The 21,779-nt window shown below is 47.8% G+C and overlaps 1 protein-coding gene across 11 annotated transcripts in view; it reads left to right on the top strand.

The window, feature by feature from the left end:
* The window catches only part of casz1 (castor zinc finger 1), a 400,652-nt gene that overhangs the window by 311,283 nt on the left and 67,590 nt on the right, over window positions 1-21,779 (top strand). For all 11 annotated transcript variants that reach the window (XM_085967449.1, XM_085967451.1, XM_085967446.1 and 8 more), the window contains 2 exons: window positions 591-681; window positions 13,670-13,834. In XM_085967449.1, the coding sequence (XP_085823575.1) occupies window positions 591-681; window positions 13,670-13,834 (256 nt within the window). The remainder of the gene's footprint in view (window positions 1-590; window positions 682-13,669; window positions 13,835-21,779) is intronic.

Genomic DNA, 21,779 nt, shown 5'->3' with positions numbered 1-21,779 from the left:
CTGTCAGAATTTTATACGTTTCAATGAGATCCCCTCTCATTCTTCTAAACTCTAGTGAATACAGGCCTAGTCGACCCAATCTCTCCTCATACGACAGTCCTGCCATTCACAACCCTCTGAGTGAAGAAATTCCTCCTCATCTCAGTCCTAAATGGCCGACTCCTTATTCTGGGACTATGACCCCCCACCCCGGTTCCAGATTCTCCGGCCAGGGGAAATACGTAAAGTAATTTCAATGCGCCGAAATCTAGCTCAGCAAACGCTGCAAGGCTAAGTGCCAAAGCTCTGTGAAACCAGCAGCAGCAACACTAGGGTGTAGGCAGATGTCTGCTCGCGTCCCGCCACAGCTAAGCGCACAGTTTTCCAAAGCGCTACAACAGCTGGCCGTGTTGGTCCTAGAGCCGGGGGTCAAGTGTACACGGAAACGTCCAGTATTAAGCGATCAACAGCTAGAACGTACATTAGCTCGGGGTGTCAGGGGGGTTTACTGGATTAAAGTACAGGTAGGCCGACAAGAAGAAAAAAGGGACACTTGAAGGCAGAGAGCCGGATATCTCACTGAGTCATTCTTGCTTTTTCCTCATTTCCAGGTTTTCCGGCAGTCAGCAGTGTGGGCACATTCACTGCGCCTATCAGTACAGAGAGCATTACCACTGTCTGGATCCTGAGTGCAACTACCAGGTACGGCAGCCACCTAGGCCGCAGGTTTAACAGCACACGGTTACCTCTGTTTGCTATCCGTACTAAAATCAACCAAAAAAAAACATGTTCTTTGCACAATCGCCAATGATTTTGTTACAGCAAGTAAACAGAAGTCATTTTCCCAATATAAAAAGCAAGTGAAAAGTGGAGTGTGAATGAGTTCTGGCTGACTGAACGAGGAATTAACTTTGCGTTGACGTGTTCTGAATGGAACAGCGCACTTCTCTCGGGTTTCCTGTTAAGAGAAAGCAGCAGAGAGAGAGGACCATCTTTCTCTGGTATGACACACATGGGTTAAGTGGGTTACAATAGCACATAAAGACATTTAACCTAAACACATTAACCAATGCACTGTCAGAGGAAATTAAGGTGTTATGTCAGCAATGCCAGGCCCGATTTTAAACAGTCCGGCAAGAACGAGGTTGGGTTTGGGCCGGACCGTAAAAGCGGGCGGGGCGTAAATCTGGCTTCTGATCCGAACCCGCCGTGCTCTCGCCCGGTGAGTTCGGTTAAAACCGGCGGTTGTCCTTTCCTTATTGAGATCTTCGAGACAGGTTCGTCCCGTGAGTTGCCTCAGCCCTTCTCGTAGTGAGCGACCCACCCAGATGCACTCGGATGTATTGTTAAAACAGTCAACTGCTTAGCGATTCGGAATTAGTTGAAGCTAAAAGTTAACGGGCGATTTTGCACTCCTGGTACGCACCAGGAGCACACGTCAAAAAGTTGCTCGACTCCCGCCTGACTGAATCACAAACTGGGGAGCGCGGAAGTGGAAATTGTCCCCATTAATGTCGGCGATATTAGGGGGCTGGTTGCTTAATGCGTTTGTGTGACGTTCATAGGAACACAGGAACAGGAGGAGGAAATTCAGCCCCTCGAGCCTGTTCCGCCATTCAGTGAGATCATGGCTGATCTGTGACCTAACTCCATATACCCACCTTTGGCCCATATCCCTTTATACCTTTGGTTAACAGAAAGCTATCAATCTCCAATTTAAAATGATTTAGCATCAATTGCCGTTTGCGGAAGAGAATACCAAACATCTACCACCCTTTGTGTGTAGAAGTGTTTCCTAATTTCACTCCTGAAAGGCCTGGCTCTAATTTTTAGACTTTGCCCCCTAGTCCGAGACTCCCCAACCAGCGGAAATAGTTTCTCTCTATCTACCCTATCTGTTCCCTTTAATATCTTGAAAACTTCGATCAGATCACCCCTTAACCCCTTCTAAATTCTAGGGAATACAACCCTAGTTTGTGTAATCTCTCCTCGTAACTTAACCCTTGAAGTCCGGGTATCATTCTGGTAAACCTACGCTGCACTCCCTCCAAGGCCAATATATCCTTCCTAAGGTGTGGTGCCCAGAACTGCTCACAGTGCTCCAGGTGTGGTCTAACCAGGGTTTTGTACAGCTGCAGCATAACTTCTACCCCCTTGTACTCTAGTCCTCCAGATATAAAGGCCAGCATCCCATGAGCCTTTTAAATTATTTTCTGTACCTGTTCATGAAATCTTAATGGTCTGTACTTAAACCCTCAAGTGTAGTTGTAAGGAGTGTTAACCCTTTGATTTTAAATGTCCCACAGACACATTAACCATTCACATGCTAAGATCGCCAGCAGCCATTTCTAACCTTTAACTTGTAAAAATTGGGAAAATATTATGGGGCTACCACCAGTGGCAGTGATGCCGATCGGAAAATCCAGACTATTACATTTTGACCTCAGAATCGTCATTTTCTTTGCAAAAAATGTACAACAATTTATTCAAAATTTTTAAAATATGTATTTTTAATATGGATACAACTGCTGTATCCAACAATGTATTTTGAAAGCAAGAGAATGTAAATTTTAGATTTAGGAGTAATTAGCCTGAATCCAGACATCCCATTCTCAGTGTGTGGAATCATTCTAAATATTAAAATATAATTTTATGCTTAAAAAAAATTGCATTCAAAATAGTAAATACGGAGGCATAAAATATATATATCTATAATATATTAAACATCCTATGTCATGCTATGCACTTCCTGTCTACAAAACCTTACTTCCGGTTGTCGCGTTTTTGTCACATTATTTGTCCACATTTATAATGGCATCTGCCTGTAATTCCGCACTCCCACCAGCGCTGGTGGGGGCAGCACTTCAGGCAGCTCCGAGCCCTTCAGCCTGTACTGCAGAGAAACACCAACGCGCCAACCAAATTTACATCTCTGCTTCCCAAATTGCCCTAAGGATTGCTATTTAACTATAAATTGTAATATCAAATCTTATTAAACACCGTATGTCTACACACCCTGATCCAAGTATTCCTCTCCCTCTATCCCCACCTCAACTGAAGGCTGCATTTGCTGTTGACTCCCTGATATCTCCCTCTCGGTCCCCAGGCTGCTTGCTGCAACTTTTTAACCGGCTAGGATCAGGTGCAGCTGGTCCAGTCCACGGGCTCCTACGTAGATTAGCATAGTGGCTAACGTTAGTGGGCTAGTAATCCAGAGGCCTGGGCTCTGATGATCCAGAGACGCGAGTTCAAATCTCACCACGGCAGCTGGGGAATTTAAATTCAGTTAATTAAATAAATCTGGAATAAAAAGTTAGTAATGGTGATTGTGAAACTACTGGATTGTCGTACAAACCCATCTGGTTCACTAATGTCCTTCAGGGAAGGAAATCTGCCGTCCTCACCCGGTCTGGCCTGTACGTGATTCCAGAGTGTGGTTGACTCTTAACTGCCCTCTGAACTGGCCTAGCAAGCCACTCAGTTGTACCAAACCGCTACAATAGAACAGCGGTTCAAGAAGGCAGCCCATCACCGCCACAGCCACGCCCACGCCCCGTGAACAAATAAATAATAAAAATAGATACCCGTGAGTGCTGCTCATTAGCCACCCCTCTAAGAAGCAAATGTGCGGTAATGTCACCAGGAGCTGCCCCCCCGGCCAGGTTTCCCTGCCTTTATCCTGCTGCCAAACCCACCAGTCACATTGAAAGTGTGCGTCGGGACTGGGATTTCTCCAGTCTGAAATACTGCACGCAAAAAACAGCAGCAAACAACCAAAGGCTCCGCGAGGTCAAAGCCTTGACGTGCGTATAAAGCAATGTTCCTTCCTTAAAACTCCCGCCAACTTCTGTGTTAAATCAGTGGACTTTTCATGACCCCATGTGTAAAATGATTTTCTGCTTATGGAGTTTAATCGCTTCATTTGTGATTAAGATTAAGATTGGTCTTAATTTGGAAAACATAAAAACATAAGAAATAGGAGCAGGAGTCGGCCATTCGGCCCCTCGAGCCTGCTCCGCCATTCAATAAGATCATGGCTGATCATCGACCTCCACTCCACTTTCCCGCCCGATCCCCATATCCCTTGATTCCCCTAGAGTCCAAAAATCTATCGATCTCGGCCTTGAATATACTCAAAGACTCAGCATTCACAGCCCTCTGGGGCAGCGAATTCCAAAGATTCACCACCCTCTGAGTGAAGAAATTCCTCCTCATCTCAGTCCTAAATGGCCGACCCCTTATCCTGAGACTGTGACCCCTGATTCTAGACTCTCCAGCCAGGGGCAACATCCTCCCCGAATCTATCCTGTCAAGCCCTGTAAGAATTTTATATGTTTCAATGAGCTCACCTCTCATTCTTCTAAACTCCAGAGAATATAGGCCTAGTCTACTCAATCTCTCCTCATAGGACAATCCCCCCATCCCAGGAATCAGTCTGGTGAACCTTCGCTGCACTCCCTCTAAGGCAGGTATATATTAGGTAAGGAGACCAAAACTGTACACAGGACTCCAGGTGTGGTCTCACCAAGGCCCTGGGCCCTGTATAATTGCAGTAAGACGTCTTTGCTCTTATACTCCAATCCTCTTGTAATAAAGGCCAACGTACCACTTGCTTTCCCTGCATGTTAACTTTCAGTGATTCGTCTAAAAGGACATTCAGGTCCCTCTGAATACCAACATTTCCCAATCTCTCAATATGTAAGAAATATTTCCTACCAAAGTGGATAACTTCACATTTCTCCATATTATATTCCATCTGCCATGTTTTTGCCCACTCACTTAACCTGTCTATATCCCTTTGCAGCCTCTTTGTGTCCTCACAACTTACTTTCCCACCTAGCTTTGTATCATCAGCAAACTTGGATATATTACATTTGGTCCCCTCATCTAAATCATTGATGTAGATTGTGAATAGCTGAGGCCCGAGCACTGATCCTTGTGGTACCCCACTAGTTACAACCTGCTAACCCAAAAATGACCCATTTAATCCTACTCTCTGTTTTCTGTCTGTTAACCAATCCTCAATCCATGCTAGTATATTACCCCCGATCCTATGAGCCCTAATTTTGTGTACTAACCTCTTGTGTCACACCTTATCGAATGCTTCCTGAAAATCCAAATACACCACATCCACTGATTCCCCCTTAACTATTCTGCTAGTTACAACCTCAAAAAAGTCTATTAGATTTGTCAAACACGATTTCCCTTTCATAAATCTGTGTTGACTCTGCCCAATCCTATTATGATTTTCTAAGTGCTCTGTTATCATGTCCCTAATAATAGATTCTAGCATTTTCCCTTCTACTGATGTCATTCTATAGCAGAACCCGGGAGGGATAATCTTGACTTTGGTCATCAGTGTAAAATGGGCGAAACCAAAGGAAGCGAAAATGGGGAGATGTGCAACGGGTGGATGATCGCCCAACGTCAAAATGACCCCCCAATGTTTAAATGACCCCCTCCGATTTCCCCAGCTCTGCGGGGCTTCCTGCAGTTCCCCAGTCTCTGGGGGTATTTCTCGGGGATTGTCAGTCTCTCTGCCTCCCCTTCCTCATTTTCCCGTTCCCCTTTCCCTTCCGAACGCTCAGCGCCGGGGAAAATCACAGCGGTGCAATCCTTGCCACGCAGCCGCGCTGCTACTCCCCCGTCCTTTCCCCGTAGCCCTGCAAATTTCTTTCCTTCAGGTACTTATCAAATTCCCTTTTGAAAGCCACGATTGAATCTGCCTCCACCACCCTCTCGGGCAGCGCATTCCAGATCATAACCACTCGCTGCGTAAAAAAGTTTTTCTTATGTCGCCTTTGGTTCTTCTGCCAATCACCTTAAATCTGTGTCCTCTGGTTCTCGACCCTTCCGCCAATGGGAACAGTTTCTCTCTATCTACTCTGTCTAGACCCCTCATGATTTTGAACACCTCTATCAAATCTCCTCTCAACCTTCTCTGCTCCAAGGAGACCAACCCCAGCTTCTCCAGCATCAATGGGGCCGCCTCAAACAGGTTGACTCAAACAGCAGTTTGATGGGCTCCCAGCTCAGCTCCAGTGGCCCCTGTGCTGTATTTACCACTCCACTTAACTCATTTTTCCACACAGTACTTAACATTTGCTTGAACAAAATAAATTAATCAATTTCTAAAAAAAAAAGTGCAAACCAGATTTACCTCCTGTAATATCTTGCAGCTTTTATTTATTGTTGATGATAGTGCTGTGATTTCTTTCACATGGGGGCTTTTTCTTCCCATTAAAAATCATTGCGTTGGTGCCAGCTGGCTTTGATTCTTGTTTACTGCTGCCAGAGTCAGTCTCGCCATCTGTTGCCATTTTAGTGGAGCATCGTCCCTTGCCTCGCAGACTGAATTAAAAAATTAAAATTAAATATTGACTAAATTCTAGAGCAGGAATAAATCTGAATCCATGACAAGATTATTGGTAACGTTCGAGTCCAGCGGCTCCTCTCTATCTCTTTCTCCCTCTCCCTCTCATTCTCTCTATCTCTCTCTCATTCTTTCTCTCTATTTCTGATTCTCTCTATCTCTCTCATTCTCTCTATCTCTCACATTCGCTCGCTCTCTGTCTCTCTCACATTCTCTCTCTCGCATTCTTTCTATCGCTGTATCTCTCTCATTCTCTTGCTCTTTCTATCTCTTACATTCTCTCTATCTCTCTCGCATTCTTTCTCTCTTTCTCATTCTCTATCTCTCTCATTCTTTCTCTCTATCTCCATCTCATTCTCTGTATCTCTCTCTATTTCTCTCACATTCTTTCTCTCTTTCTCATTCTCTGTATCTCTCTTTCTATCTCTATCTCTCACATTCTCTCTTTCTCACATTCTCTCTATCTCTCACATTCTCTCTGTCTCTCTCTATCTCTCACATTCTCTCTCTCTATCTCTCTCTATCTCTCTCACATTCTCTCTATCTCTCTCACATTCTCTGTGTCTCTCTCTCTCTCTCTCTCATGGCTTTTGCTGCATTTTCTCCTCTGATCCAGCACACATTCTGCTGTCTTCCGTTGCTCTTCCAAACTCTGCTGCTCTTCCTGCGATGTCATTGCCGAGCTCCCATGGTAACGGGTATCCAGGTGTAATGATCCTCACCGTTAACCGCCTGATTCTGCGCTGTCTTGCCTTTGCTTTTATTTCCCACCTTTTTTGTTGCGTGAATGACAATGGGCAAGTCAAGACTGAAACCAAATCAAATGGTGTTGGTAGTTCAGTCATTCTCCTTGAAGGTGGTGCAAATATAGTGACAAAATGCTGTATTCAATCGGACTGAAAGTATTATAATGGGAGATAGTGGTACAGGTACCTCCTGTTGTTCCATTTACCAGTTTTATGTTACAAGATGTACACTACCTGGTATGACTGAACCGTGCAGGCTAGGAGAGCTTCAGGTACCATTCCTGGCCTGTGCTGAGTTGGTGATCTCAGGACTACTGTCCCGGGTGGCATAGTGGTTAGCACTGTTGCCTCACAGCACCAGGGACCCGGGTTCGAATCCGGCCTCGGGCGACTGTCTGTGTGGAGTTTGCACATTCTCCCCGTGTTTGCGTGGGTTTTCTCCGGGTGCTCCGGTTTCCTCCCACAGTCCAAAGATGTGCGGGTTAGGTTGATTGGCTATGATAAATTGACCCTTAGTGTTAGGGGGATTAAATACGTGGGGTTACGGGGATAGGGTGGGATATGTGTCGGTGCAGGCTCGATGGGCCGAAATGGCCTCTATCTGCACTGTGGGGTTTCTGGGATTCTGGGTTAAAGACAGAAAGGATCCTGCTCCTCCCCGCTAGCATGGTGTGTGAACAGGTTCAAGCCAGGTTGGGGTGCCCTCTCTATGACTTGCCTTCAGGAGAAGAGGGGAGAAATCCTGGTAGTAAAAGTCAGCCCGGGAACGAATATTTGGTCCAGAATTTCCTTTGCAGCGACATCGTGAACGGGGCCTGTTCTCGCCATTCATTCCATCCCTGGAGCAGAACTTCACAATGTCATTGAAGGAGAAGAACAGGCTTCAAGCAATAAACCAGGGGGATAATGGATAAACTGAGACACCCCGGCAAATTGCACTGACAGTAAAGGGTTGAAATTGGCAACTAACACTTTCAGAGTGAGTTTCCTCTGTCTGCTATCTTAACCGAGGCATTAAATAATCTCAAATAAACATATTAATAGCTTTGTTAAACTAACGGACAAAGGACCTTCATACAAAGGCATCAACATTTCCTTTACTAGAGTCATAACGGCACAGAAGGAGGCCATTCGGCCCATCGAGTCCGTGCCGGCTCTCTGTAGAGCAATCCAGTCAGTCCCATTCCCCCGCTCTATCCCCGTAGCCCTGCAAGTTTATTTCCCTCAAGTGACTATCCAGTCTCCCCTTGAAAACATTGAGTGTCTCCGCTTCCACCACTTCCGTCGGCAGAGAGTTCCAGGTCCTCACCACTCGCTGCGTAAAAAAGTTTTTCCTCACATCCCCCCTGTATCTCTTGCCCAAAACCTTAAATCTGTGTCCCCTAGTCCTTGTACAATCAACTAGTGGGAACAGCCTTTCCCCATCTAGCCTACCCAAACCTGTCATAATCTTGTACACCTCTATCAAATCACCCCTCAACCTCCTTTGCTCTGAAAACAAATCCAGCTTCTCCAACCTGTCCTTGTAGCTAAGATCCCCCACCCCCAGAACCATTCTGGTAAATCTCCTCTGCACCCTCTCAAGGGCCTTCACATCCTTCCTAAAGTGTGGTGACCAACTCCAGTTGTGGCCTAACCAGCGCTTTATAAAGGTTCAGCATAACTTCTCTACTTTTGCACTCAATACCTCTATTTATGAAGCCCAAGATCCCATATGCTTTGCTATTAGTATCACACACTGAGATTTCAACCCATAAAGGTACAGATAGTTAATCTGCTTTGAGTAGCAATTCGGATTAATACAACTGCCCTTTCATATAACGGTGATAAAGAATTAGATGGCCTTTATGGAACCTATGGATCACAAGCTAGGAGAGGGAGAGAGTGGGATAGGCCGTTTAATCAGTGAGAAGCGCCTTAGAAACCACTTCTGGATAATGAAGATCTGCCTGGTGAATGGAAGAAACTGCCAATCCCATTGTTTCAGCTCACGTATTCAGCTTGTCCCATGGGTAGGACTGTATGAGTGTAAACTAGTCAAAAGTATTAAACCTTACCTTGCAGATTTACGAACATACAGACAATGACTGACAGGGAAAGACCCCCCCGGTCCATCCAGCCTGCCCCACACGATTGAGATACCTTGTGCATCACAATATATACACTCCCCACCCCACCTCACCTGAAATCCACGCGCTCTCCTGGGATTCAACGGGGAAATCATTCGCTAGCGGTTACTGACCTCAGCCCACGACCCCGGGACAGCGGATGGAAGCTTGGCTCCTCTGCTTAGGACGAGAGGGAAGATCAAAGACATCTCTCCACCTGCGGATGTCCGGACGAGCCTTCCACTTACAGCGTAGCAATGTCAGAGGCCCGGGAGCCTGTGTTAGGCCTGCTTCCACCACCCCCTCCCCCCACAACCCCAGGAGCGGTCAGGAGGAGTTAGAAAGCGGGAGAGGGGGGAGCACACTACATTTAGAAGGCGAGGCTTAAAGAAATACAGTTTCTTTTTAAAAAGTAAAATCAAACAAGTCAGCAGAAGAAACTGGCACTTAAGCCTTGAAATGGACTTTAAATTATGGAAACATTAAAAGCAGTTAAGCTTTTTACAAGCAAATTGTTACGACATAAGGGATGCACTTACAACACTGTAAAGTGTCATTTAGTAGCTGGTATGCACTCGTTTCTATCCCCCACCTGTGGTATAAAGAGGGATTATAAAGGGAGTTCAGCATTTCTGCTGGGGGTTTCCATGCTTCGAATCGCTGCTTCTAGCGGCCCTGGTTGTCTATAATTTAGATGATATTTTCACTTGGCTGTAACGCCCGGGGTGGAACTCTCCTCCCCGGTGCTACCCAGGGTGAGCAGAGCCCAGTCACACCGGGCCACAGTTGGAGTGAACAACTTCTATATTTCTGGTGCAGTGCCAGTCCCGGGGCAAAGGGAGTTAACTCCCGAAAAATGTCGGAATTAATAATATCACTTCAAACGGAGCGGAAAAATTAGGCATCAAGTGCAAAGCGCGCAAACAGAGAGCCCACATGTCCCCTCACTGGGAACTAGGATTCCTCCCCCAGCCCCCACAACCCTGACTGTGAACTTTATCGTAAAGAATTTGCAATCGGGTATTTAAAAAAAGCTTAGAGAACCAGAGGGATGATGAGTGTTTATTTTTATGCAGCGAGTTGTTGTGATCGGGAATGCGCTGCCTGAAGGGGCAGTGGGAGCAGATTCAATAGTAACTTGCAACAGGGAATTGGATAAACACTTGAACAGGAAAAATTTGCAGGGCTGTGGAGAACAAGTGGGGGAGTGGGACTAATTGGAGAGTTCTGTCAAAGAGCCACGATGGACCCAATGGCCTCCTTCTGTGCTGTAAGAAGATTATGGTCATGAAATGCGGCACCTTAGCGCCGGCTGTTGAGGCCAATTTCGGCAGGAAAAATGGCGGCCGCCTCACTTCCGCCCACTTTCGGCGCGGGCTGCGGCAGCCGCCATTTTGAGCAGGTCGGTAGCGCGGCTGTTGCCTGCGTTGGCCAGAAGAATGGTAATCACAGAATGGTTACAGCACGGAAGGAGGCCATTCGGCCCGTCGAGCCCGTGCCGTCTCTCTGTAAGAGCACTTCAGCTAGTCCCACTCCCCCGCCCTTTCCCCATAGCTCTGCAAATTTCTTTCTTTCAGGTACTTATCCAATTCCCTTTTGAAAGCCATGATTGAGTCTGCCTCCACCACCCTTTCAGGCAGTGAATTCCAGATCCTAACCACTCGCTGCGTAAAAAAAGTTTTTTCTTATGTCGCCTTTGGTTCTTTTGCCAATCACCTTAAATCTGTGTCCTCTGGTTCTCGACCCTTCCGCCAATGGGAACAGTTTCTCTCTATCTACTCTCTCCAGACCCCTCATGATTTTGAACACCTCTATCAAATCTCCTCTCAATCTTCTCTGCTCCAAGGAGAACAGCTTCTCCAGTCTATCCAGTCCAATGAGGCAGATTGTGACGTCAATCAGCGTGCAACGTTGATTTGACACTCGACCTGCTATTTTGGACGTTGTCGCTGGACTGTACACCCTCTCCAAAGCACGCACAGCGCACGACGGAACCCCCCCACCCCCCCACCACCAGCACTACTTAAAGGGCCACACGCAACTTTGAGGTAAGTTGCTTTTTGCTTTTGTACTGGTTCCTGTACAGTTTATTTGAGTAGTGGCTCGGTGTAAGACATTTAAAAAGTTGTTAAAGTGTGCAGGGAGTGCTGCTGGGCATTTGCAAGGCTTTTGACTCTTAAAGGAAGGTCTCTGAGAAGACCACTTGCTCCCAGTCCTGGGGGCTCTAGTTGCAGTCCCCCTTGGGCTGCAGTATCATATGGAGCAGAGGCAGCAAAGGGGACAGAGGGAGGAGGAAGAGGCAGAGGACAAAGAGGAAGAAGCAGAAGAGGAGGAAGCGGAAGGAAGGAGGCAACCCAGACAGCCCCTTTCTGGCCGGGATATCCGGGATCGAATCATCCGCCTGTGGAACCAGTGAACACAACCCCAATTCCCCTTTCAACATTTGTTCCACACCTTCCCTTTCCTCTGTTACTGACCATCACAGCATCCTCTTGGCCACAATGCTGAAATAATAGCAAACTTTCCAATCCAATGTTATCCATATATGCATCCAATATTACATCAAAAAATCAACGAATCACCCTAACCCTAACCCTTAGTGACTGTCTTACGTGTACCTTTGCCTATCCTAGTACTCCTACGCAGTTCCACCCCAATGGTTGCAGTATGGCTAGTGGAAGGCTGCTAACTTTCAGTGGGGGAGACTGCAGATGGCCTTGCAGTACGGCCTCGAGGAGATCTGGACCTAGTAGACCCGGTTTCGTATTGCACCACCTCTGCATGGGTGGCAGCAGTCTGGGCTGGCTTACAGGCAACATAAGAACATAAGAATTAGGAGCAGGAGTCGGCCATTTGGCCCCTCGAGCCTGTTCCGCCATTCAATAAGATCATGGCTGATCATCTACCTCATCTCCACTTTCCTGCCCGATCCCCATATCCCTCGATTCCCTTAATATCCAAAAATCTATCGATCTCTGTCTTGAATATACTCAACGACTGAGCCTCCACAGCCCTCTGAGGTAGAGAATTCCAAAGATTCACCACCCTCTGAGTGAAGAAATTTCTCCTCATCTCAGTCCTAAATCGCTGACCCCTTATTCTGAGACTGTGACCCCAGGTTCTAGACTCCCCAGCCAGGGGAAACATCCTCCCTGCATCTACCCTGTCAAGCCCTGTAAGAATTTTATATGTTTCAATGAAATCACCTCATTCTTCTAAACTCTAGAGAATATAGGCCTCGTCTAATCAATCCCTCCTCATAGGACAATCCCCCCATCCCAGGAACCAGTCTGGTGAACCTTTGCTGCACTCCCTCTATGGCAAGTATATCCTTCCTTAGGTAAGGAGACCGAAACTGTACACAATACTCCAGGTGTAGTCTCACCAGGGCCCTATTATAATTGCAGTAAGACGTCTTTACTCTTATACTCAAATCCTCTTGTAGTAAAGGCCAACATACCATTTGCTTTCCTAATTGCTTGCTGTGCCTGCATGTTAACTTTCAGCAAAGGTGCTGTCGGAGTAGCAGTGGTGGGAGTACGAATGCCGTCATCCTGAGAGCTGTGCACTGCAAACACACAAAGCAGCAGGCAGCACGAATTTTACATGCTGCCTGGACTCCTTTCAACGGACACGGGCAGATCACGCGTCGCGGTTCTGCCCGCGCCCGTTCTCGGGCCGAATCAAATTTCACCCCCCCCCCGATGAATCTGTGATCATTCCCTTCCTTTGTCTGTGGCAGGGAGTCAATCCCTCGCCTAACGTGGTCCGAAAGTTGGCCAACGGGACGAGACAAACTTCAGGCCTAAGATACAGAAATGAGTTTTAAATATGAATTTGGCCCAGTGTGAGAGAAAAAGAATGTCGCAGCCGAGAGGGAAGGCCACTGGTTTGCGGTTTTCATGGAAAATGGTTAGAATCGCGGAATAAAATTCCCAAATCACGGAATGAAATTCCCAAATCACGGAAAATCTCAGAATCCCATTTAATGAAAACAGAAAATAGACTTATTCAGTCGCCATAAACCACTGGCCCGAATTGGAAATGGAGGAAACTGCCGATTGTGAACCGCGTGTAGTGATGATGGGATTTGACTTATTCAACCACTTTGTAAAACAGCGGTCCCGCCCACAAATTACCACTGCAATAAATGGCGAGAATATCAGTGCCATCATTTGATGCCACCTGCAATGCCCAGATGCCAGCTACATGGCACAGTATCGGTCTGTGACTTGAAATTGCCTGGTCAACCTCAAGCAAAGTGGGTCTAGGAACATTAGAAACAGGAGGAGGCCATTCAGCCCCTCGGGTCTGCTCCACCGTTCAGTTAGATCACGGCTGATCTATACCTTAACTCCCATCATGTTGCCTTCGCTCCATATCCCTTGATACCCTTACCCGGCAAAAATGACCCTTACCTAAAAAGAATCTATTATCCTGATTACTTTTTGCTCTTTCGACAGAGATTTACCAGTAAACAGGATGTGATTCGACATTACAACATGCACAAGAAGAGGGATAACTCCCTGCAGCACGGCTTCATGCGGTTCAGCCCCTTGGATGACTGCAGTGTCTACTACCACGGCTGCCACCTGAATGGGAAGAGCACACACTACCACTGCATGCAGGTAACCCTCTCCCAACAGGACCCAGCAGGCTCCTGCTGCTTTAGAGTGAATGTAGTGAAAATATACTGCATTATTGCTATTGCATGATCCCCTGCTGGGAAGTGTGTGTTTCTGTGTGTGACCAGTAGAACCATACCCAGCAGGGGCCACCAGTAGAACCATACCCAGCAGGGGCCACCAGTAGAACCATACCCAGCAGGGGCCACCAGTAGAACCATACCCAGCAGGGGCCACCAGTAGAGCCATACCCAGCAGGGGTTACCAGTAGAACCATACCTAGCAGGGGCCACCAGTAGAACCATACCCAGCAGGGGTTACCAGTAGAATCACATCCAGCAGGGAACACCAGTAGAACCATACCCAGCAGGGGCCACCAGTAGAATTATATCTAGCAGGGGCCACCAGTAGAACCATATCCAGCAGGGGTTACCAGTAGAATCACATCCAGCAGGGAACACCAGTAGAACCATACCCAGCAGGAGCCACCAGTAAAGCCATACGCAGCAGGGGTTACCAGTAGAGCCATACCCAGCAGGGAACACCAGTAGAACCATACCCAGCAGGGGTTACCAGTAGAACCATACCTAGCAGGGGCCACCAGTAGAACCATACCCAGCAGGGGTTGCCAGCAGAATCACATCCAGCAGGGAACACCAGTAGAACCATACCCAGCAGGGGCCACCAGTAGAACCATATCTAGCAGGGGCCACCAGTAGAACCATACCCAGCAGGGGCCACCAGTAGAACCATACCCAGCAGGGAACACCAGTAGAACCATACCCAGCGGGGGTTACCAGTAGAATCATACCCAGCAGGGGTTACCAGTAGAATCATACCCAGCAGGGGTTACCAGTAGAATCATACCCAGCATGGGTTACCACTAGAATCATACCCAGCATGGGCCACCAGTAGAACCATACCCAACAGGGGTTACCAGTAGAATCATACCCAGCAGGGGCCACCAGTAGAATCATACCCAGCAGGGGTTACCAGTAGAATCATACCCAGCAGGGGTTACCAGTAGAATCATACCCAGCAGGGGTTACCAGTAGAATTATACCCAACATGGGTTACCAGTAGAATCATACCCAGCATGGGCCACCAGTAGAACCATACCCAGCGGGGGCCACCAGTAGAGCCATACCCAGCGGGGGTTACCAGTAGAATCATACCCAGCGGGGGTTACCAGTAGAATCATATCCAGCAGGGGCCACCAGTAGAATCATACCCAGCAGGGGCCACCAGTAGAGCCATACCCAGCAGGGGCCACCAGTAGAACCGTAACCAGCATGGGTTACCAGTAGAATCATACCCAGCAGGGGCCACCAGTAGAATCATACCCAGCAGGGCCACCAGTAGAGCCATACCCAGCAGGGGCCACCAGTAGAACTGTAACCAGCAGGGGTTACCAGTAGAATCATACCCAGCAGGGGCCACCAGTAGAATCATACCCAGCAGGGCCACCAGTAGAGCCATACCCAGCAGGGGCCACCAGTAGAACCGTAACCAGCAGGGGTTACCAGTAGAATCATACCCAGCAGGGGCCACCAGTAGAGCCATACCCAGCGGGGGTTACCAGTAGAATCATACCCAGCAGGGGTTACCAGTAGAGCCATACCCAGCAGGGGCCACCAGTAGAACCGTAACCAGCAGGGGTTACCAGGTTCAAAGGAGGAGGATAGAAAAGGACAGAGGATTGGAAGAAAAAGTAGAAAATAAATCTGTTTATTGTGTGGTTTTAAATCTCGGTTATTAACCAGCTGCGGAGCACACTCGCCCCTTTGACCAGCTTCTGAAAGAAAACGGGTGTTAATTAATTTTATTTCCCAACAACAATAAAACGCAAAAGAAAACTTTAAAAAAAAAAAAATCAATACACTTGCTCAGTGTTTCTGTGCTGGAGCGAGCAGTAATGATACTGCGAGCACCAAGCAGATTGGCCTCAGTCACTGGTCAACCTAGTGTATTAAACCCGGAGACGCTGGGGCAAACAACTGAGACAAACCATCTCCGCATTATTAGGTAAGGAGGAAGAAGGAAAGCGCAGGAGCCTGGCGGCAGTGAAGGCAGCACCAGCAGCGGCGGCTGGTTGCTGCTGGGGGAGGGGAAGAGCAGGAGGTCAGCGGAACCCCTGGACAACCTGCTCAATTCCCACTGAGCCGAGGAGGGAATTGCGATTGGGTTGAAAAGATGCTTTTTCCCCCTCCTCCTCCTCCCTCTCGAATGCAAGAAGAAAAAAGCTTAAAGCAAATGGGATTTAAAAAAATTTTTTTTTTAAAGCTGAAATCTCACTCATGCCGAAGCCTGCTAGAATTCCGGCACGGCTGCATCTCTTGTGAGTTCTGCAGTCTTTTCACACTCACGACACATCCGCAGTGGTTTTGGTTCCCAGCGTGCAATATCCTCTATGAACTCTGCAGCATTTCCCCACAGCTCAATCTGCTCCAGGAAATGCCTTTCCTGTTTCCCGCGGCATGTTGTCATTCAGGAGCAATTTCCAGCTCAATTTGTAATCTGACTTGAGGCTAATTTTAGGCGCATCTGGGGGGGGGGGGAATCGTGCGGTTAAAATAATAAAAGGGGCAACTTTAGCCCAAAATAAATCTGCCCGACCGACCTTTCTCAGCAGTAGAGGCCAAGTTCAAAGAATGAGGTTTCCGACTTAAGGGATCCGTGTCGTTATGAGTGAACAATATGATTTTAAGGGAGTCTTTAGCACAAATATTTTTAAAATTTAGTGTCATTTATTGAGTGTGACGATTAACAAACAGTTACTAAACCTGTAGCAGCAGAGTTCAACTCTTTCGTGATGAAAGTGGTATTTTTATATCATGACAAAGGGTTTGACCCGAAACGTTGACTCTATTTTCTCTCCACGGATGTTGCCTGGCCTGCTAAGTTTTTCTAGCATTTTCTGTTGTTTTTTTTAATACATGACCCTGGCTGCCTAAAATGCACTACACTATCCTGTCCTGTCCTGTCCCTCCCATATAAACGGTAGTATTATGGTTATGTTACCGGATTAGTTATCCAGAAGCCTGGCGATATGAAAGAAATAAAGACTTGCATTTATATAGCGCCTACCGGACGTCTAAAAGCATTTTATGAACAATGAAGTAATTTTGAAGTGTAGTCACTGTTGTAGGAAACGCAGCAGCCAAATATGCACACAGCAAGCTCCCACAAACAGCAATGTGATAATAACCAGATAATCTGTTTTTAGTGATGTTGATTGAGGGATAAATATTGGCCCCAGGACACTGGGGATAACTCCCCTGCTCCTCTTTGAAATAGTGCCACGGGATCTTTTATACCCACCTGAGAGAGCAGACGGGGCCTCGGTTTAACGTCTCATCCAAAAGACGGCACCTCCGACAGTGCAGCACTCCCTCAGCACTGCACTGGAGTGTCGGCCTAGATTTTTGTGCTCAAGTCCCTGGAGTGGGAGTTGAACCCACAACCTTCTGACTCAGAGGCGAGGGTGCTGCCCACTGAGCCACAGCTGACACATGAGTTCATAATCCCACTGCGACAGCTGGGAAATTTAAATTCAGTTAATAAATAAATCTGGAATAAAAAGCTAGTACTAATGTCCTTTAGGGAAGGAAATCTACCATCCTTACCCGGTCTGGCCGATATGTGACTCCAGACCCACAGCAATGTGGTTGACTTTTAACTACCCTCTGAAATGGCCGAGCAAGTCACACAGTTGCATCAAAGGACAATTTGGGATGGGCAATAAATGCTGGCCTTGCCAGCAACGTCCACATCCTGTGAATGAATTTTTTAAAACGACACGGCTCTCCGCCACCAGCCGCACCCCCCCCCCCCCACCACCTGACACATCCCAAGAATGAATATACAAAAAAATGCAGAACAATGAATGACCAATTAATGTGTTTATTTTTGGTGGTGTTGGTTGAGGGCAAATGTTGGCCAAGATGAACTCCCAACTCTTCTCTGAATACTATCAAGGGCTCGTTAACTTTTATCTGACGAGGCAGACAGGACCTCAGTTTACAGTACTACAGGTAGACTATCCTTTATCCGAACTTCCAAAAACCGAAACCCGAAAACCGAAACCCTCTAAAAACCGAAAGTTTTTTCGTTCAGCGTAAGTCGTGCGCACGACATGACCAGAGTGGCGCACGACTTACGCTGAGCAGGGCAGAGGGTCACTGAGTTCCCTCCTGGGTAGGAGATTGCAGGCCGAGCCGGGCAGTGTGAAGGAGGTATACCGGGAGAGTGAACCCAACAATACAGTGGCCCATCCGATAGCTGCAGCGGCCTGTCCGATATTCTTTTCTCCCCCCCCCCCGACCCCCACCCTTTCGGATAAGGGATAGTGTATCCTTTTTTCTCCGCACTTCCAAAAACCGAAATCCTCTGAAAACCAAACGTTTTTTTGTTCAGCGTAAGTCCTACGCACGACCCCGACCCCCGCCGACCCCGACCCCGACCCCCCGCCGACCCCCCCGCCGACGCCGACCCCCACCCCCGACCCCTCGCCCCCGACGCCGACCCCCCGCCAACCCCCGACCCCCCGCCGACCCCCACCCCGACAAATTTCCCAGTCTTATAAAATACCTTCTGAAATACGAAATTTTCCGAAAACCGAAACACGGCTGGTCCCGAGGTTTTCGGATAAAGGATAGTCTACCTGTATCTGAAAGACGCCACCTCTGGACAGTGCAGCAATTGCACAGTATCGCACAGACATCAGCCTAGGTTATGTGTTCAAAACTCCTTGGGACCAATTTTAACTCCGTCTGCCCAGCGGGAATGGCTCTAACATCGGAGTCCTGCACCGTCCCCGCACCCATCCCGCCCGCCGCCATTCTGCCCAGTGACATCATGAGGCCGGCCCAGGCGCCCGCCTGAAGTGGCTGGGCGACTCATCACAAATTGGCCCCCTGCGACCCACGTAGGATCCCAGTTGCAATTTTGCAAAGTGCTCGCCATGCACGCTCCGCCCGTTTGTGCCGGGTGATGAGCTTCTTAAAGGGACCGCTGGAGGCCACCCACGAAACGCCCCAGGAAATTTCCCTCACTTCTTTGGGTGAGGCCAGGAGGAGAAGGAGTGCGTCAAAATGGCTCCAACAAGGGGGTGACGGGTATGATCCATCAGCAATTAAAATCGTCCCTGTTGTCTAAACTACAACAACTTGCATTTATATAGCGCCTTTAATGTAGTACAGCTTCCCAAGGTGCTTCACAGGAACGATTATCAAACAAAATTTGACACCTTTAAGTCACTCCTTAGAACAGACCTCTTTGACCAAGCTTTTGGTCATCTGCCTTAATTTCTCCTTATGTGGCTCGGTGTCAAATTTTGTTTGATAATCGCTCCTTGGGCCGTTTTACGACGTTAAATGCAAATTGCTGTTGTTGCTGTAAGGGGCTATTAGGCCCGATGACTCTTTGTCAAAGAGGCAGGTTTTAAGGAGCGTCTTAAAGGAGCAGAGAGAGGCGGAGAGGTTTAGGAAGGGAATTCCGGAGCTTAGGACCTAGGCAGCTGAAGGCACGGCCCTTTTATTAATGGTCTCTGAGGTGAAACACCAGCGGCAAAATAACTGCCCCTCACAAGGAGTCAGCAGCTTCAGGGGAGAAAATCTGGAAGAGGGGAGAAATTCACTCTAATGGAATTACTATTGGGCTTTGCAACAAGAACCGGGATCGATGAAATCTGTGTGTTTCTACCCAAATTAATTAAACCAGAAATTTCTATCACTGAAGAATTTACTCAAGCCTTGAAATTAAGTTATGCAAATATAAACAGACATGAAGGGCTTAATTTATTCATCGGAAATTCCTTTTTCGGTTATGTGAACAGAGACATTAACCCTTTTAAAATAAGTGGGTTAAGACCTGTAAAAAGAACCAGAGGGGAGATGAGGAGAATTTTTCATACTCAGTGAGTTGTTGTGATCTGGAACGCGCTGCCTGAAAGGGCGGTGGAAGCAGATTCAATAGTAACTTTCAAAAGGGAATTGGATAAATACCTGAGAGGGAAAACATTGCAGAGCCTTTGGGAAAGAGCAGGGGGGAGTGGGACTAATTTGATATCTCTTTTAAAGAGCCGGCACAGGCTTGATGGGCCAAATGGCCCCTTCTGTGCTGCACCATTCCATGATTTTTAAAGTCGAGGAATGGTAACTGGGTGTTGCAGTGGATTAACAGCGACCGTTCACCTCTGGTGTCTGTATTCAGAATTAGCAGACTGATGGGGTGAGGTCTCCTCAGTCTACTGGCTGTAAGGGTCCTATGTGAAATACGTTTGGGCAATTTCAATCCAGTCCCGAGTGGGTAAAGGCCTGGAGCATAAAACTGCTTCTAATTTGTCACTCAGACAGTCCTAAGCATGGTCGGGGTCGGGAAGTGGAAAAATAGCACATTACTGTATTGTCAGAGGTGCTGCCTCTTGGTTGAGATGATGTCCGCCTCGCTACCTCGCTTTCCTCCTTTAAGACGCTCCTTAAAACCTACCTCTTTGGCCAAGCTTTTGGTCACTTGTCCTAATTTCTCCTTATGTGGAGTGGTGTCAAATTTTTTGTCTTGCAATACTCCTGTGCAGCGCCTTGGAACGTTTTACTATGTTAAAGGCGCTATATAAATACAAGTTGTTGTTGGAATGTTAAACCCTGGGAGGTGGAGATAAAAGCACTATCTGAAGTAGAGCAACGGACTTCTCCTGGTGTCCTGGCCGACATTTAACCCTTAACCAACGCCACTAAATCTGCATTCACAAGCCCTCCAGTCCTAAAGGGCTCCTAACTGAACCTGCTAAAGGAGTCATTTACCCCCTGGTGGGCGCCAACAGCAGGCATCCAGGCCCCATTCAGAGCCACTAGTCTGAGGGAAGCTGGGCACAAGGCCGAGTGCCAGCTTGTTCTGGGTGCTCCTTCCAATGGGCAGCCGCCCGGCCGGTGCTCCTGCTCGCCTTATTTTGCCTGGGCTCGCACTGGCTCCAACCTTGGGGGGAAAGCACCAGAAATCCTCGGGCAATACAAAGACGGAGGGCCAGCATAACGCCCTTTATTCCCCCTCCCTGTGTCAGCTGTGGCTTAGTGGGTAGCACACTCGCCTCTCAGTTGGTAGGTTGTGGGTTCAAGTCCCACTCCAGGGACTTGAGCACATAAAGCTAGGCTGACACTCCCAGTGCAGTGCTGAGGGAGTGCCGCAGTGTCGGAGGTGCCGTCTTTTGGATGAGACGTTAAAACGAGGTCCTGTCTGCTCACTCAGGTGGGCATAAAAGATCCCATGGCACTATTTCTACACAGGCGTGTTCTATAACGGGCGGATTCTATAACAGGCCTGTTCCATAACGGGCGTGTTCTATAACGGGCGGTTCTATAACGGGCGGTTCTGTAACGGGCGTGTTCTATAACGGGCAGTTCTATAACGGGCGGTTCTATAACGGGCGGTTCTATAACGGGCATGTTCTATAACGGGCGGTTCTGTAACGGGCGTGTTCTGTAACGGGCAGTTCTATAACGGGCGGGTTCTATAACAGGCCTGTTCTATAACGGGCGTGTTCTATAACGGGCGGTTCTATAACGGGCATGTTCTATAACGGGCGGTTCTGTAACGGGCGTGTTCTGTAACAGGCAGTTCTATAACGGGCGGGTTCTATAACAGGCCTGTTCTATAACAGGCGGGTTCTATAACGGGCGGTTCTATAACGGGCGTGTTCTATAACGGGCGGTTCTATAACGGGCGTGTTCTATAACGGGCGGTTCTATAATGGGCGTGTTCTATAACGGGCGGTTCTATAACGGGCGTGTTCTATAACGGGCGGTTCTGTAACGGGCGTGTTCTGTAACGGGCAGTTCTATAACGGGCGGGTTCTATAACAGGCCTGTTCTATAACGGGCGGTTCTATAACGGGCGTGTTCTATAACGGGCGTGTTCTATAACGGGCGTGTTCTATAACGGGCGGTTCTAT

This window comes from Somniosus microcephalus, chromosome 25, assembly GCF_052327205.1.
Source record: "Somniosus microcephalus isolate GS21.2 chromosome 25, FLI_Smic_1.0, whole genome shotgun sequence".
Classification (NCBI taxonomy): Eukaryota; Metazoa; Chordata; class Chondrichthyes; order Squaliformes; family Somniosidae; genus Somniosus; species Somniosus microcephalus.
Note: the sequence above shows the minus strand (reverse complement) of the source record. Positions and strands in the feature narration are given on the sequence as shown.